Genomic DNA, 15,824 nt, shown 5'->3' on the forward strand with positions numbered 1-15,824 from the left:
TACCCTCATTATATGCAAAACGCTGCGTCAGGGCCGCCAGCCACTCAAACTTAACTTATTTTTAACTTGCATATTTTTGCCCATTCTCTGGCATTGCCTCAGCCTCAGCCGCTGCCGCTGCCGCTGCCTCCGCATGTCCTTAGGCCATCTTAGTTGCATGTTCGAGCAATCCTTTCCGTTCCGTTCCGTTCGCTCGTTCCACCCCAAAAAGCTGGAAATAAAGAACTGGTCCTCTCCCATTCATAACTCGCGGCTATATCTTCTTTTGCGTTATATTTCCCTCATTCTGCTTGTCTCTGGGTATCAACTGTCAGTTTTCGAGCTAAAAACGCCGCCGGCTTAGTTTGTAAATCATTAAAATTATGCACACACACACACACACACACTTATTATGTACACTATGCTCGAGCCAACTCACACACACACACACGTGTTGGCTCGGAGAAGTTGGCCAAACTGCATAGGAATCATTATGCAGTTAATGACAAATGTCACGCATTGCTAATGACAAAAGGATGTCGGCAATCGACTCCCAGCCCCTGCCCCACTTTCCCCCCGCAATTAAAAGGCACATATCAAATGGTTGCCACTCTCATTTGCAAGAGTCCAGCTTTCACCGGGCTCAAGAAATTGGTAAACAACCTAATTAACATAAACCATCGAAAACAATTCTGCACAATTTACCGAAGTAGGATGCACATAAAAAATTAATCCTGTCATACAAATCTATTTTATTATGCACTCTGTCATATTTATTTATTTTTCAAATCTATGTATTCCTGTTGGGCAGATTATAGTTTGTTTTTAAGGCACTTAAGGCTTCAACTATAATTAAATGGAGTATTAAATGTATTTGGGGCCAAACTGATATCATTTAAATAATGTCAGCTGTATTACGGCATTTCGATTGGACAATAATTTACAAATCCAAGCCAAATCCTCTTGAATATTACAAATTACCAAAACGAAAGCTTAGCCTAATTGCTATAATGTCGTTCAGCCGTTCGAAGGACCAAAAGGACGTGGATATTTCGCAGTTATTTTATATTGATAATTTCATCAATTTAAGGGACATCGCGCGGTGCCCTTTAAAAGCTATACAAACACCTCGTTTTGGCACGCATTGGCCGTAAAATGATTACCATTCAAATGTTAATGTAAATGTTGTGCCACATATGGATGAATGGCTGGATTGGTGGATGGGTGGATGGATGGATGGATGGATGCCCCGAATTGATGCGATGGTTGATATGTGGTCGCGTTTGCTGCCACTGCCGCTGCAGTTCGGTCGTGCGTTAAAAATTTAACGCGAATTTCAGGCTGCGGCGGCAAAAATGGCATCATTAAGTAAAAGCCCCGCGGCCAGACATTGTGAATTTTATGAGCCTTTTCATATATATGGCTGTGTATATGGGTATATATGTTTTTGTTGCTTGCTCGCTGGGTATCGTTAATAATAAAAAATAAATGTACATTTGTGTGTGCACCCATTCACATATTTTAAAGCTCATACACATTTGCCCAGCCTTGTGATGAGCCGAGCACACATAAATAATAGTAATAATAAAAAATCACAATAATTGATGATGCTGATGCTGATGGTGTTGGCGGTCGCGGGAGCCGCAAAAAATCTGCGGAAATTCTCAGCATATGCGATGCCATTTAAATGTTTGTATTTTCCCATTCAGCATGCAGCATACAGCATGATATTGATTGACAAGCAAATGCACAAGCCTTGAATAAATATGCAGGCAAGTGGGCGGCGGGTCCGCTGGAGGGCGTGGCGAGCGGGCTACTTTAAAAAGCCATCAACAAATAATTACAAACGAGCGCGGAGGAAGTGTATAAATGTCGACGCTGATTCTGAGCTGATCCGCGGATTCGCTTTTACTATATATCTATGCACATGTGTATATATCTGTACACATACATATATAGGTACATGATGTATGTGAGTCCTTGCACCCATACACACCTCCCCCACTCCAGCCACCCACTGCACTGCCCCCAAGCGTTCCAAACAATAAAGCATAAAGCGCGCCGCACACATTTTGTCGAATTATTTTGTTGGCAGTCCGCTGGCGGCTAGCTGCAGCAAATTGGCTTGAAATATTGGTATTGCCATATGTATGAGCTTGTGTATGAGTGACTGAATACGTACGACTCTGCCTCTGTCTGTGTATGGGTGTGTGTATGGGTGTGTGTGTGTGTGTGCGTGAGCTTGTGATTAAAAAAATATTTAAAATGGCAAAAACGCAAAGCGACGTCAAAATAAAGGAGCCCGCTTGAAACAATAAAAGCGCCACCCGCCCCACCACCCACAGCATTTCCCATTCCAATTGAGTGAGTGAAATGAGCGATAAAAATTGCAACGGTTTCCACTCGTCGTACGCATTTGCTTCGATAAAGGATGAAAAATGGAAATGCCACTGCTCGCTCACACGAAACAATTAAAATTTGACATGTTTTATTGAACACTTTAATGCTGGTGTTATTTGCATTTGGGTCCTTGCAGTTGGTTTGCCCCTAATTGCGAGAAATGTAAATATGTTTGAAATATATGAAAAAGTCAAAACGTTCAAGTTATCCGTTTTGTGTATTTATTTTTTTGAGTACCTGCTCCCAGTTGCGAGTCAGATACACGACACCATCTCTAAGCCAGATCGGCGATTCTGCAGCGGGAAAATATAGCGAAATATTATTGTGGCGCATGTACTTGAAAATGAATTTGGCCGGGGGACAAATAAGCGAGCATTCCGAAACAATTGCCAATGAAAAATGATGCGACAGAACTCGCGGCAGGGGCGGCATTTTGGCCACCAACCCCCACCCCCGCGGGCGGTACCTTCTCCAGCGGGTGGGTGGAAAGTTCGCACTCATTTTAATTACAGCTGCCTAACTGCAGGCCTCACTGTACTCGCTCTGTCTCCGTCTCTGTTTCTGCCTCTGTCTCTGTCTCAACCTTCCACCCGCCCCTGCAGCCCGTGTTTTGAAACACGACCCCGGGCGTATTTATCACAAGTTTTTCTTTGCATTGCCGCCGGGCAGCAAAATATTCAGCTGCCTCCGTCGGCAGTCGCAAGTCGCAGTCGCTCCTCGAACGCCCCTTGGGGCACTCCAGCCGGGCTCAGCTCAGCTCAGCTCAGCGCCCCAGTGCCCAGTTTCGTAGTGCTTCGTACCGCCGATGCCGTTGCCGTTGCCGATGCCGAAGTCGATGCCGGCGGTACTGGTTCTGCTTCTTCAAAGTCTCTGGAGCTGATGCCGCACAAAGTTTCATTTCGTTTGGCCGCGGGGCACAGCGTTCTATGCTTTGTCATTAACACAAACACGCACACTGGCAGCCGCTCACGCACACAGAGGCAGGCGCACCAACACACTGGCGTCAGCTGTACATGCACCCACACAGAGGCATACACATGGCCAAGGGCAACAAAAACAAACAGGCTTTGATATTTACAATTATAGAAAATCGACCATATAGAGATGTCCCCCCACGACGAATGCAACTTTTTGGGTAAATTAGTGTGTACACTTCACAAAAAATATACTCAAATTTTTGATTTTATATACCGTACAAACTACATTTATAAAGTACTTTCCCAAATTTCTGTGCGCACACTTCTTCAAACTAAACTAAATCAACTCCATCATGACATTATATTCGTTATGTAGAATTATAGATGACTACAAGTTAACAACAATTATTGCATGGATTTACGAGGCAACGAACTAATTTCACCCAGTCCAATTCTTCTATTTGCAGCTACCTCGTTAATTTGCGGCAGATTAGTGGCAGGCCACAAGAAAACAAGAACAACAAACCCAGATCGGACCACTTAAACCGGAAATAGACCATTAAACGTTCTCACACACACATGCACACGCACGGACAAAGGCATCATATGGTGGAAAAGCCAAGCCGCTAAACAACAAACGGCTGCTGCTGCTGCTGCTGCTGCTGCTCTCTCAAGGTCGTCGGCTCAGACGCCAACGTCGACGAACATCACTCCGCCCCCAAACGCAACAAGACGCAACTCGAGCCGCAACACGCAACATTGGGGAGCCGAGCCATTCACCATTCGCCATTCGCCATCCATCAGGCAGCGAGCTGAATCAGTATTCGAGCAACTCTCGACGCGAATGCAAGTGAGGTAAATTGCCAGCGCTCAAAAGTAGGCAACACTTAGTCTAACGGTGAACGGTGAACTGCGAACGGTAACGGTGTGCGTGGTGTACGGCAAGCGGAAACGGAAACGGAAGTAAACACTCGTTGGCCGCGCCCACTTGATTGAATTTGAAGCGGTTGAACCGAGAGCAACTAGCGATCAGCAGATCGAAGCGAAGCAATCTGAGGATATCGAAGAGCACTGAAGATCTGACAAGACGAGTATCGTTATCTACGCGCGCGTTGTATTAAAAAGAGTTAAAGTGCAATTCCTAAATATACCAACCTTTTTGTGAGTTTCTTGAGCGTTGACGACACATTTAGGTCGCAAATAGAATTTGTTTTGTTTTCTAATTATAAAGTTCAACTCGTCATTATCAGATTATTTATTTGAATTGTCAACGGAAATCATAACAACATTACATCAGTCTTTATTATTATTTTAACTATTATAATCATTTACAAATCTTGGGCTTTATTCTTAAATAAAAAAAGATTTTAAGAAATAAACTCTAAGAAATTGATATTCAAGGGAGTTCCCCATTAGCTCAAAATTGAAAACTCAATCGAAATATAGTTATCTAACATGTTCTTTGCGTTTCTCTCCCACAAAACAGAACTCCATTTGTTGCATTGGATCAACGATCACCGTTGACGGTGGATTCCTCCTGCCCCAAACGGTAAGCGTAAACTGAAAACTGAAAACTGAAAACAGAAAACTTTTCATTTGCAAATGCCCCGAAAATCCCATCCAGCCTCCGAGCTGGCCAATAAATTAGTTTAAAAAAAAGATTCTGTAATAAAACGAATTTTGACACACAACAGCATCGACAGTCCAAGTTGCAGGCCACCCGATCTCTCTCCCTTTGGTTTTGGCCAAAAGCGCCGCTGGCCACTGATTTTCGTCTCTCCCACATGCCAAGTCAGAAATTGTGCGCCATAAACGAAGACTGTTTAAAAAAAAAAAAGAAAAAAAAAATTATACGCCTCAAGTGCTCTGTACCCGCACCAAAGGAGAAATAAACAAAAGTAAGAAGAGTAACCCAGGGAAAAGGGAGCGGCAAAGGAAGCGGGCTACGGCGACGGGGAGAAAAAATCATACAAAATACGCCATGGGCATTTTTGGGCAACCTTAGCCCCCGGCTGAGTTATGTGTGCAGACGAGAACGAGTCGCATTATTTTTTCTACCTTAAAGGCTATAAAATACGATGGTGCTGGGGCGGGGGTCGTGGGTCGAAGCGAAGGAGGGGGCATGACCGGTTGTATTGTGGCTGGTCGAAAACTAAGCGGCCAAAAGATGACCCCCGGGCCAAATACATACAGCACACTCGTACCACAAATTTTTGTTTAGCCAGCGAATCGACGTTCCGTGAGAGTCGTCGTCCGTCCGTCCGTCCATCTGTCCGTTTGTCCGCCAGTTTGTCCGTTGAGTTGGAGCCAAGTCATGAGGCAAAGTTCAAAGCAAGAGCTGCAGTGTGCGGAATTGCATGCAAATAGAGATATCACTCTGCGAAAATGATTCCTTATTAGGCTACATTTTAATACTATCGCACCTCTAAATTGTTGTTTATGTACCACTTTGCTAATGATATCTTTTATCTACACATTTACTCACATTTTTAAAGAACACACGCCCAGAAGCATTTCTAATCTCCATGCTCCCACGACTGTAATATTTTTTCCAGTGTAAAGGGAGTAGCAAGGCGTTGACGACCTTCGCCTGTTGCCCTCTTATTCCACACAGCCCGCTCTTTCACATGGAAGCAACTGGTTTTGGTGTTATCTCTTGCTGTTTCTGGTGTTTTTTGTGTGTTTTTTCTTTGTTTTCGCATGCCAGACACAAGAATTTCCCCACAGAAGGTGGAGTCGAAGTCAAAGTCTTGTTTGTTTGCCTGTTTGTTTGGCTGGAGCCGCAGTTCGCAATACTTTGGACCTGGCAGTTCCCATATACCCAGCTAATTTGTTTTCATTCTGCGGATTCTGGCTGCAGCTACTTGCATTCACATTTGCATTAACGGCCTATACCTGCTGCTGTTTGGAAACGGAAACCGACGGCAAAGTGATTTCCATTACGTGCCAATAGTCAAAGCCTTACTTGCTGCTGCTGCATTTGAATGGCTGAGGCAGTGGCACAAAAGCTCTTAACGCGCTGTGTGTTAATTAAGCTGCAATTCGGCATCATTACCAGCATCAACATTGCGCTGCCAATTTGCCACCAACGGAGTGGCTGTGCCACTGCAACAGCGATGGATTCGACTTCTGGTTATCGCGTGTATTTGGGCTTCCAGATTTTAAAATTTGCCTGCCATGTTTAGCAGCTTGTATGTGTGCTTGAAACAATGTTCAGAATATGGCTTATATTAGATAGCATCTGGCAGTTAAATATGTTCCGCCAGCACCCTTAATCGGATGCCTAATACGCCTGGCTTACACCCTGGTGATACCCAGGACCTCCCATTCCGAAACCCGATTCTTTGGCCGACTGCACCTGCCACCGTTGTTGTTGTGGCATTGGGGAGTGCATTTTACTTCAGTTGCCTTTGTGTTGCATCTGCTGTTGATGCTGTTTTTGGCTGCGATATGCACACGCAAATTGCACCAATTAGGCAGGCCGTATTGTCTGCCGCTGCTAGTTGCACTTGCGAATCCAGTTGCACTGGCAGAAGTGCATCTGAATGGGTTTTGGTTTTGCGGTGGTCCTGCTGCTATGCCTTCTGTTTTCCGGCCGGATTCCGAATCGTGTTCCATTGTTTGAGCGTCGTTCGAGTGGAAACATGGCTGTTAATTATTATGTACACTTGATTAAGTAGCGCCGGCAATCATACAATCGTACAATCATACAATCATACAATGCCCGGCTGAAGCTGCAGTGGAGCTATCAGTGTGCTCACACCCAGCGAGCAACGCTGCGTATGCGCAATGTTTTCCTTTACGGCAATATGCCGACGCATTGCATGCTCATCCATTGCGCTTTTGACTTTCAATTCAATTTTCGAATTTAGCAGAATAAAAACATCTCATCTGTGGATTTATCCAGAATATATTTATGTTTTGCTAGTCGCCGTCGTCATCGACGTGGATGCTGTTGTTTCGCTTTTTTCCAGCATGGAGGTCGTATGTCGGCGAGTTGTGAGTTGGCTAAGTAATGTTTGCTCTGCATACGTGGCTCCCAGCCCCTCGAACACCCCCTGCCCCACCCCCAGCTGCTACAACCCTTGGCCTGCCTTTAGCCGAGTGAGCCATATGCAGCGCAATCGTCGTTTTTATTTAATATTTTCTAATAAATTTTTCAAAGTTTATTTTTGAAAGCCTTGCAGCGTTTTAATATCTGCTGCTTCAGTATATGCCGGGACTCCAGTTACTCGCTCACTCACTCAACTTCTGGCAGACTTCCCTGCCCACACACTCACACTCACACTCGCACTCACACTCATACTCACACTCATACTCAGACTCACACTCACACCGAAGCCCATACTCTATATATTCACATATATATCGCATATATTTGTACAATTTGCCATGGCGCACACATTCTGCAACTTTGGCCAACAATTTTCGTAGCATCGCAGTGGGAAAAGGGAGACGGGTGGGGGCGAGTGGTCTGATTTCCCATATGCCGCAGCTCCAGCTCCAGCTCCGCCGCTTGGATTTGGACCCTTTGGCGAAAGACGACGTCGACGCAGAAGTTGAGTTCGGGCACTGCAGCCAGAGATCCTAGATCTAACAGGGAATGGGAGCCATGCATGGATGGGCGGCGAGTTTGGGCCAGGGTCTCCTGGCTTTGGCTTTTCGTGTTTTACTTGGGACCTCCGACTGGCCGGCAAAAGTTTTTCATTTGCCTGCTCATCAGCGTTTTGATTTTGGTTTTGGCCAACTGCGAAACGAAAACAAGCCAAGGCAGCGGCAGAGGCAGAGGCAGTTGCTCCACATGCCACTCCTTGCCACTGCCTCTCGACCTTCCCAAGATTCGCCCGGAGCCTTTGGATTCTTCTCAACATGTCCCCGGGACATTTTGCAGATTTTTCCTCTGCTGCTTCGTGTGTGTGCGTTTGTGTGTTTACTTTATGTTTGTCTTGGCTAGATACACAAGCGTTTCGTGCCGTTCCGCATTCCCTTATCTGCAGCTCCCGGGAGTCGTAAGTTTGCTTTCTTTTTCCAACCCCGAATATACATAGGTCCTGCCTAATTGGAATCCACCGCCCTCGTCGCCCGTCAAACATAATCTGCTGCTGCTGCTGGTGCCGCTGCTGCAGCAGTGTTGCAATTTGATAAATCTTCGGGTTCCCAATGTTTTCGTATTAACTTTCGAGGTGGATTCAGTGCAGCCGACGTCGCTTTCGCCGCGAGCGTTTTAAAATTGAGATAAGATTTTGCCTCGAAAACTTTCGTTTTGCTTTTTATTTTCCCCATTTTTATGCTTCTGTTTTTATTCTGCTCTTATACACCCCTCCCCAGTTGTTGTGCGAGCTGCCTGGGGAGCATTGAGGCCATGAGACGCAGACCAACTTAGGTATGATATCTTTAAATGCAGGCAACACACATGGGGTATAAGCCAAAGCCAGAACGGACACGACTAGACTTACCTACCAATCGCAAAAGTTTCCGCCTGCAGCATCCATCCAGCCAGCCAGCCAGCCAGCCAGCCATCTAGCCATCCACCTCCGACCCCAGCCTTATCGGAATCGTTGGAGCAGTCGGAGAAGGGTTCGGTTTTGGGTCCGGAACGGCATGGAATGGATTGGGAGGTGTATCCTTGCCGTTGTGGTTACTGGCTATGTTCCTGCTCCTTTGTTGTTGTTGCTGCTGCTGCTGCTCTCGTTGCCGTTAGCACTGCAAGGATAAATGAATGAGGAGGCACCCGGCATCCATACACGGCCACCCACACACTCAAGCGGAGTCACATGTATGAGCCGGAGAAGCCCTGAAGGAAGCACCCCAGAACCCAGTGGTGGCAAAGGGGGTGAGTGCGGGCAGGATAACCCCAAGTTTCAATCCGAAACACCGGGCACGGGACCGGGCACGGGCACGGGCACGGGCACCTTGCCCGACTACAGTGGGCACTCGCTCGTGCAGAGCCCCAGTGGATTACAGGGCCACACCCCTGCTCCGACTCTTCCTACGCCTTCCATAGAGCTGTGTTGATGAATAAGCTCTCCACCTTCCGAGGGTCCTTTGGCCCCCAGTTCCGCCCGTGTTCCGTACTCCTTGGCTCGGCTCGGCTTGGCTTGGCTCGCTTTCCTTGCTTGGTTTCGTTTCGTATCCATCCATGATTTCCGCACTAATTCCAAACGATCGCCGCGGGGCTAGTCAGCTTTTGCCCTTTTTCGCTAGCTCTCTCGCTCTTGCACAGCTAGCCTTCTCCTTCGACACTGGAAAAAACGTATTGCCACCCAGAAAATATCAATCACGCATGCATTACTTTCTGCCGATATATACGAGTATTACCAATACTTTGCGCAAGTTTTGCAGCGTATAATTAGTTTTATTGTTAGTAATTATGCGCTGCCATAGGAAGTGTGGCCCATTTTTGTGAGTGCAGCTACCAACCAGTACACTCGGGCTGTCTGGCCTTTGTGTGCGGAAGGTTGGCTGGCCGCAGGACATTTTCTAGGGTTACATAGTCAGCGTCGCAGTCGTCAACGTCTGATGCTCTGCCTAGGTGTGTGTCGCTATCTCCGTGTGGCCGAGGACGAGGATGAGGATGAGAACGAGGGTGTGTGTGATGTGGTGTGCACTTTAGCTCATTTCTTGGCTTTTGTTTTCGCTTTTGTCCTGTTTTGGGTGGGCGAACGCCAGCAGTGCCATACGATCCGAAAACCGAGCAGCCCGAGTCGTGGGGAATTGCCTGGGTGGCACTGAAATGGGCGGGTAGCCACTCCGGTTATCCTCCCAGGATTCGAGCATTGAGCATGTGCCAACGGCCAGTTTTGTCCATAATTCCATCTTGGAAAATGGTTTGGCCCCGGGGCCAGTTCATCCCGGACTGGTCAGCAACCTGATATCCAGCTCCGCACTCACAATCTGAACAATGGAAAACTAATAAGCTCACAGCAGTCATCTCTTTCTCCCGGAGCCGAATGAAACATGAAACTCAGTGAGAAGTATAAGAGGAAGTCTCCGTCCCAGCAAATGTGCAATGCCAAGAGTTAAGAGTTAATGGCATTGCCATTAAAACCAGACCTGCGCCAGGCAAAGATGTCAAATAATGACCACAGAAAGGACGAGGATGCAGAGCATCTGTGGAGCAGGCCGGATTGCCAGGATGCCCAAATGATGCGGGGAAGGAAGTCGGTTGACAAATATGACTACGGCAAAGGCAACTCTTCAATATTCATATTGGTCAGAGCTGTGCAGCATGAGCAAGTTCACTGAGAAATTTTGGAATCAGCTTAAGCCTGATCCCATAAACATGCTTCTTTGCATATAAAACATCAAATGCGATTTCGTTTGTAAATACAAATATCACACTTATATTCCATCATTGCGTGTAAAAATCATTTGCATTTAAAAAAGATTCGATTTTTTGCAAATCTCTAAAAATCGGATTAAACCGGACATATGTGGAAATGATATATTTTGAAAATGCGACATATTTGCTCCACGTCACGTGCTCAGCACTTGGTCTCATCTCAAGTGTAACCAAAGGCGCTGCGAACAACTCCAGCAACTCGGCCCAGCCCGCCCAGCCGGCAGCCTTGCCCCTCAGCCCCCAGCCCCTTGCCACATTACCCCCCGCGCCCACTGCTCGGCTCATCCTGCTACTAGACGGCATAGAAAAGATACCGCCTGTGGCGGTAATGGACTAGAATAGGATGCAAACTGCAGTGCTTGTCTTATATACAATACCGTTAGCTCAGGGTGTCCACAGCCCCACACACACACACACACATTCCCATATGTGTCCCAAACTCTGCCTCTGCGTGTGTGTGTGTGTGGAGCTTGTTGTTGTTGTTGCACCTGCTCAAGTGGGCCGCAAAGCAATTGAAATTGAATTGTTTGTGTGGCAAGCCAGAGCTCAGGCATTGCATATTTTGTGGCTGCAACTGCAGCAGTTGGCCCTAGGAGGAATGTGGCCAGGAAGGAGTAGGAGTTTGCCGGGTGGGGGATGGGTAGGAGATAGGGGGGTATGGTAAAGGATATTGACTAAGAAACCATTAAGCCAGATCCCATAAACGAATATCCAATGTTTGATTGAACGCATTACTCACGCTTTATAATTGGCGTAAATTAATAAAAACCAGCTGTATATGCAGCACTCCAACTGGGTGGCACAGTTGTGAAGCTCCTCACTCGCCATTGCTACCATGAGAATGCCTTGCAGCCATTTATTTTGTGCATTTTTTCATCGTGCAACTCACTTGGTTTCCATTTGAAACCGTAACCCTGTTCGACGCTCGCTCCTTACGTTTCTATTCGCTTTTTAGCCCTCGCACAATCGTACAATCGCACAGTGGTACACCCGTACATCCACTGCCTCTCCGGTTCCCATTCGCATTTGAATGTTCATGTAGTTAAAGTTAATCAAATCGTAATTACCCAGCCCGAGTCGTCGTGGCCGCAGGGCCTCAAACATTTAAAAAAAGCAAACTTGTTTAGCTAGATGGACAGCGGTGATTTGTGGCGAAGCGAGGTACAAATGCTCTTCCACGGGCAAAAGCGATCGGTGATATACATTTCAGATATGGTGTTTCCATCATCACATTGCTGAGAAAGTAGATTTAACAGATTTCCGTTTGATTTATTATTTTTTAAGGGGGAATATATTTTACTAAGAGAAAAATAGAAAAGTGTTAATTTCCTAATAGCTGTATAGCTCATGTCCCAGCTAAGCTACCTTTCAAGGGTAGTTCCATCGTACGTACATTCATAACTGAAGAGAACTGTCTGTAAGCCAAGTTAATGTGCATAAAGCATGTGAACATTTGTCATATGGGGCCAACTCGTTTTGAGTGGTTCGCTGGCTGGTTGATTGAGTTTTATTAATTTGCGGTCCTGGACTCGAGGAACTGAAACTGATACTAATGATGGTACTCATGATGATGATGATGATGATGACCAGGGCTTTGGCTCTCACTTTGCAGATTTAGATGTAGCCACGTAATTGGTGTTGACTTTGTTAAGACGGCTCAGCGGGCGCGTTGCGCATACGCCATGTGGCACGCATCCGACTGACACGTCATAATTGGCGAGCCCACACCGCACATTGCCGCTTTCCACCGCGAAACAATGTGATTTTCGTGTGAAATTCGACTGGCAACCCTTCCGGCCAATACAACCACAACGACGAGTGCTAAAACGATGCACTCGATGGCCGTTAACATTAACTGCATCCACAGGCCGCCCAGTTCGGGCTGGTATATGGTACATGGTATAAGCCATGCGGGAATGGCGATTTGGTCTTGTCCACGACCGAAGCTGCAGAGAGCCGATCGCTTGGGGCTCGACGCCCCGTAACCGAGATGGAAACGCAGTGAAAATCCAGATATTCCCACACAATCAGCCCAAGACCATGGCCATATGAAATATATATGTATATATATCTATATGTACGTACGACTTGGCTCTGCCTCCCTACAAATCGGTCTGTACGCCTATGTGTGTGTGTGAACTTTTATGGGCCCTGTGGAGAGCTGCTAGCCATGTTTGGTCCGTCGCGGCATTTTCGTTGTCACGTTTGCTGTCCTCCGCCAATGTGGCTGTCCGTAATCAGAGTCAAGTCAATTTCAGTTTGGCGCGGGGGACAAATTGGTTCTCATGATTAGCGTTTTCGGAGCCCCTGACTTATATAAGCTGCTCTCATTACTTGTAAATTATGTGATAAAAGCCGGGATTTCATTTCTTTGTTTTAGGAAAAAATGCGATATGGACCGAGAGCGCGAAAGAGATGTCAAGGCCCTGGAGCCACGCGACTTGTCCTCCACGGGCCGCATTTACGCCAGAAGCGATATTAAAATCAGGTAAGCTGGGTTTTGCGAGCCAAGATATTAATTAGCGTAGTAAAGTATAGAATTACCATATTGTACGCTTGCTTGGAAAGAAAATACTTTGAAAGCTCCTCTCCTGAATATTAAATTAATGTACTTTTTGGTTTAATGCCGGTGCAAAATGAGTACGAGTTTTTTCTTCGTAAATTTTAGCAGATATTAAAATGTTGAAGAATGTATTGGTTTTATACCGCAAATGTGGGAGTTTCAAAGGTTTTGAAAAGTTTCTGACAGCTGCAAAGCGCTGTGGAATGCAGAGTACTCCATCGGCAGCATGATGGATGCGAGCATCCACGCCACATTTCCATTGCCGCATTCCCTCCTGCCGCAAACAATCTCATTGTGAATTCGTGAACGGCTTTCGCCCGCAGCTCCTCGCCAACCGTCTCGCCAACGATCTCAAACTCCTCTTCGCCCACTCCGACGCCACCCGCCAGTTCCTCAGTGACGCCGCTGGGATTGCCCGGAGCGGTGGCAGCTGCTGCCGCCGCCGTCGGAGGAGCCTCCTCGGCGGGGGCCAGTTCCTATTTGCACGGCAACCACAAGCCCATCACCGGGATACCGTGTGTGGCCGCCGCCTCCCGCTACACGGCACCCGTTCACATCGACGTGGGCGGGACCATCTACACCAGCTCGCTGGAGACGCTCACCAAGTACCCGGAGTCGAAGCTGGCCAAGCTCTTCAATGGCCAGATACCCATCGTGCTGGACTCGCTGAAGCAGCACTATTTCATCGATCGCGACGGGGGCATGTTCCGCCACATTCTTAACTTTATGAGAAACTCAAGACTTCTGATTGCCGAGGACTTTCCGGACCTGGAGCTGCTGCTGGAGGAGGCACGCTACTACGAAGTGGAGCGTAAGTATTCTACCTGAGAGTCACTAGTGAAACAAGTAGCTCAAGAACTTGATCCATATAAATAAATATCCATCCGATGAATACATACTATTCTCGGTATTTCTGTTGAATTTATTCAGTTATTCATATGATTTGACTACTCACTTGATATTTTTTCTCTGTGCATCGAACCTCGTTATGGCCACCAGCAATTATAGCTAATTTGCTCTTCTCCCTGTCTCCATTCCCTCTCCACATGACCGACCGGTGTGCCCACAGCGATGATTAAGCAGCTGGAGAGCATGCGCAAGGATCGCGTTCGCAACGGCAACTATTTGGTGGCGCCACCCACTCCACCGGCTCGCCACATCAAGACGAGCCCGAGGACCAGCGCATCGCCGGAGTGCAATTACGAGGTAGTGGCGCTGCACATCTCGCCGGACCTTGGCGAGCGCATAATGCTATCGGCGGAACGGGCTCTGCTCGACGAGCTCTTCCCTGAGGCCAGCCAGGCGACACAGTCGAGTCGCAGCGGAGTGTCCTGGAACCAGGGCGACTGGGGGCAAATCATCCGCTTCCCCCTCAATGGCTACTGCAAGCTGAACTCGGTGCAGGTGCTCACCCGACTCCTCAACGCTGGCTTCACCATCGAGGCAAGCGTTGGGGGCCAGCAGTTCTCCGAGTATCTGCTGGCGCGACGCGTTCCAATGTGATAGGCTCTGGCTCGGGATTCCCCAGCTCCCCAAGAAGCTGCAGATGTATCGATGATTCCCTCGGCTTCTGCGGCTTCTGTGGCTTCTGTTTCCGGTTCCGGTTCGGATTCGGGCTCGGGTTCGGGTTCGGCATCCGGCTCTTTGCGACGCGGACGTCTGATCCATGTGCGTTGCAGGCGCTAATTGATCTGGGTTTGGGACCCAGAATCACAGGTGGGGAGAGTAGTCTATGAACAATTCCAGGTGATACAAAGTACTGAGAAGGGCAAATGGAAAATCAAGTGTCACGCCGAATTGTTTATATTTTTAACACATTAACACTCTATTCACCACCGTTTGGGGACTGCGCATTGCTGCTCTGAGCAGTGAAATACATATTTTAGAAATACTTGGGCACCGTTCGGTGAGGATGCAAGTTCTGAATCTGAATCCAAATGTTATTTAATGTTTATCAATTAAGTTTGCTGGCACGGACACTGAACGCAAACACGCTCGTGCGTATTATTAAGCATTTACAGAGCCAAGAGCCCAGCACTGATTTTGTTTTTTAGCCTTGAGTTTAAGTCGATATTGTTTTCTATAAGTGTACCACCTACTGCTAATGACCCTAAGTTGTTTCATTGAATCGAGTTGGCCAGGGATATTAGCTGGCTTAAATTATTGTAACACACACGGAAAACTATGGTAGTATCAACTCACAGCGAAATAGTTTTGTAGTACTTAATTGATGTAATTGAACCTTTATGAATGTAACTATGGGATAACTTTTTCAATATATACGATCCGACGTCTAAATAGTCTACACCAATTCAAATACAATTACATGCAAATATAGATATATTCAACAAAATACAGTTTGCGACCACGCCCTCTATAGAACAACCACTCAATTGAATATTTAAATAAAGAAAAAACATACGTGTAAACTGTTCAATTTCCTTTTTCGCTGCTTAATTTCAAATTTGTATATTTGGCGGGCACCAACCGGTTAAGAAATACCGGCCGAACCGGTAAAGTATGCACATGACTTCTACAAGTAGAATGTAACGTAAGTACGACCATTTTACATGCCATGTTTACATGTCATACATTTTCGGTACGTAAAATACGAAATTATTCC

The 15,824-nt window shown here is 46.8% G+C and overlaps 1 protein-coding gene across 2 annotated transcripts; it reads left to right on the forward strand.

Moving 5' to 3' along the window:
• Window positions 1–3,784: 3,784 nt before the first annotated feature.
• Window positions 3,785–15,451, forward strand: LOC113564474 (BTB/POZ domain-containing protein kctd15-like). Of its 2 annotated transcripts, none has more exons than XM_026981411.1 (5): window positions 3,785–4,151; window positions 4,783–4,845; window positions 13,019–13,126; window positions 13,525–14,012; window positions 14,271–15,451. In XM_026981411.1, exons 1-5 carry the CDS (start codon window positions 4,141–4,143, stop codon window positions 14,702–14,704), a joined length of 1,104 nt encoding a protein of 367 aa, XP_026837212.1. In that variant the 5' UTR covers window positions 3,785–4,140; the 3' UTR covers window positions 14,705–15,451. The 2 variants fall into 2 exon arrangements, with proteins under 2 accessions (XP_026837212.1, XP_026837213.1); XM_026981412.1 differs by lacking the exon at window positions 3,785–4,151 and adding an exon at window positions 4,442–4,457.
• Window positions 15,452–15,824: the final 373 nt, after the last annotated feature.

This window comes from Drosophila erecta, unplaced genomic scaffold (assembly GCF_003286155.1).
Source record: "Drosophila erecta strain 14021-0224.00,06,07 unplaced genomic scaffold, DereRS2 tig00000095-arrow-arrow-pilon, whole genome shotgun sequence".
Lineage (NCBI taxonomy): Eukaryota > Metazoa > Arthropoda > Insecta > Diptera > Drosophilidae > Drosophila > Drosophila erecta.

Bases quoted from the DNA above. Each gene is read 5' to 3' on its own strand.
- LOC113564474 (XM_026981411.1), top strand. The intron at 13,127-13,524 runs GTAAGCTGGGTT...TTTCGCCCGCAG, and splicing joins AGAAGCGATATTAAAATCAG to CTCCTCGCCAACCGTCTCGC. The intron at 14,013-14,270 runs GTAAGTATTCTA...GTGTGCCCACAG, and splicing joins ACGCTACTACGAAGTGGAGC to CGATGATTAAGCAGCTGGAG.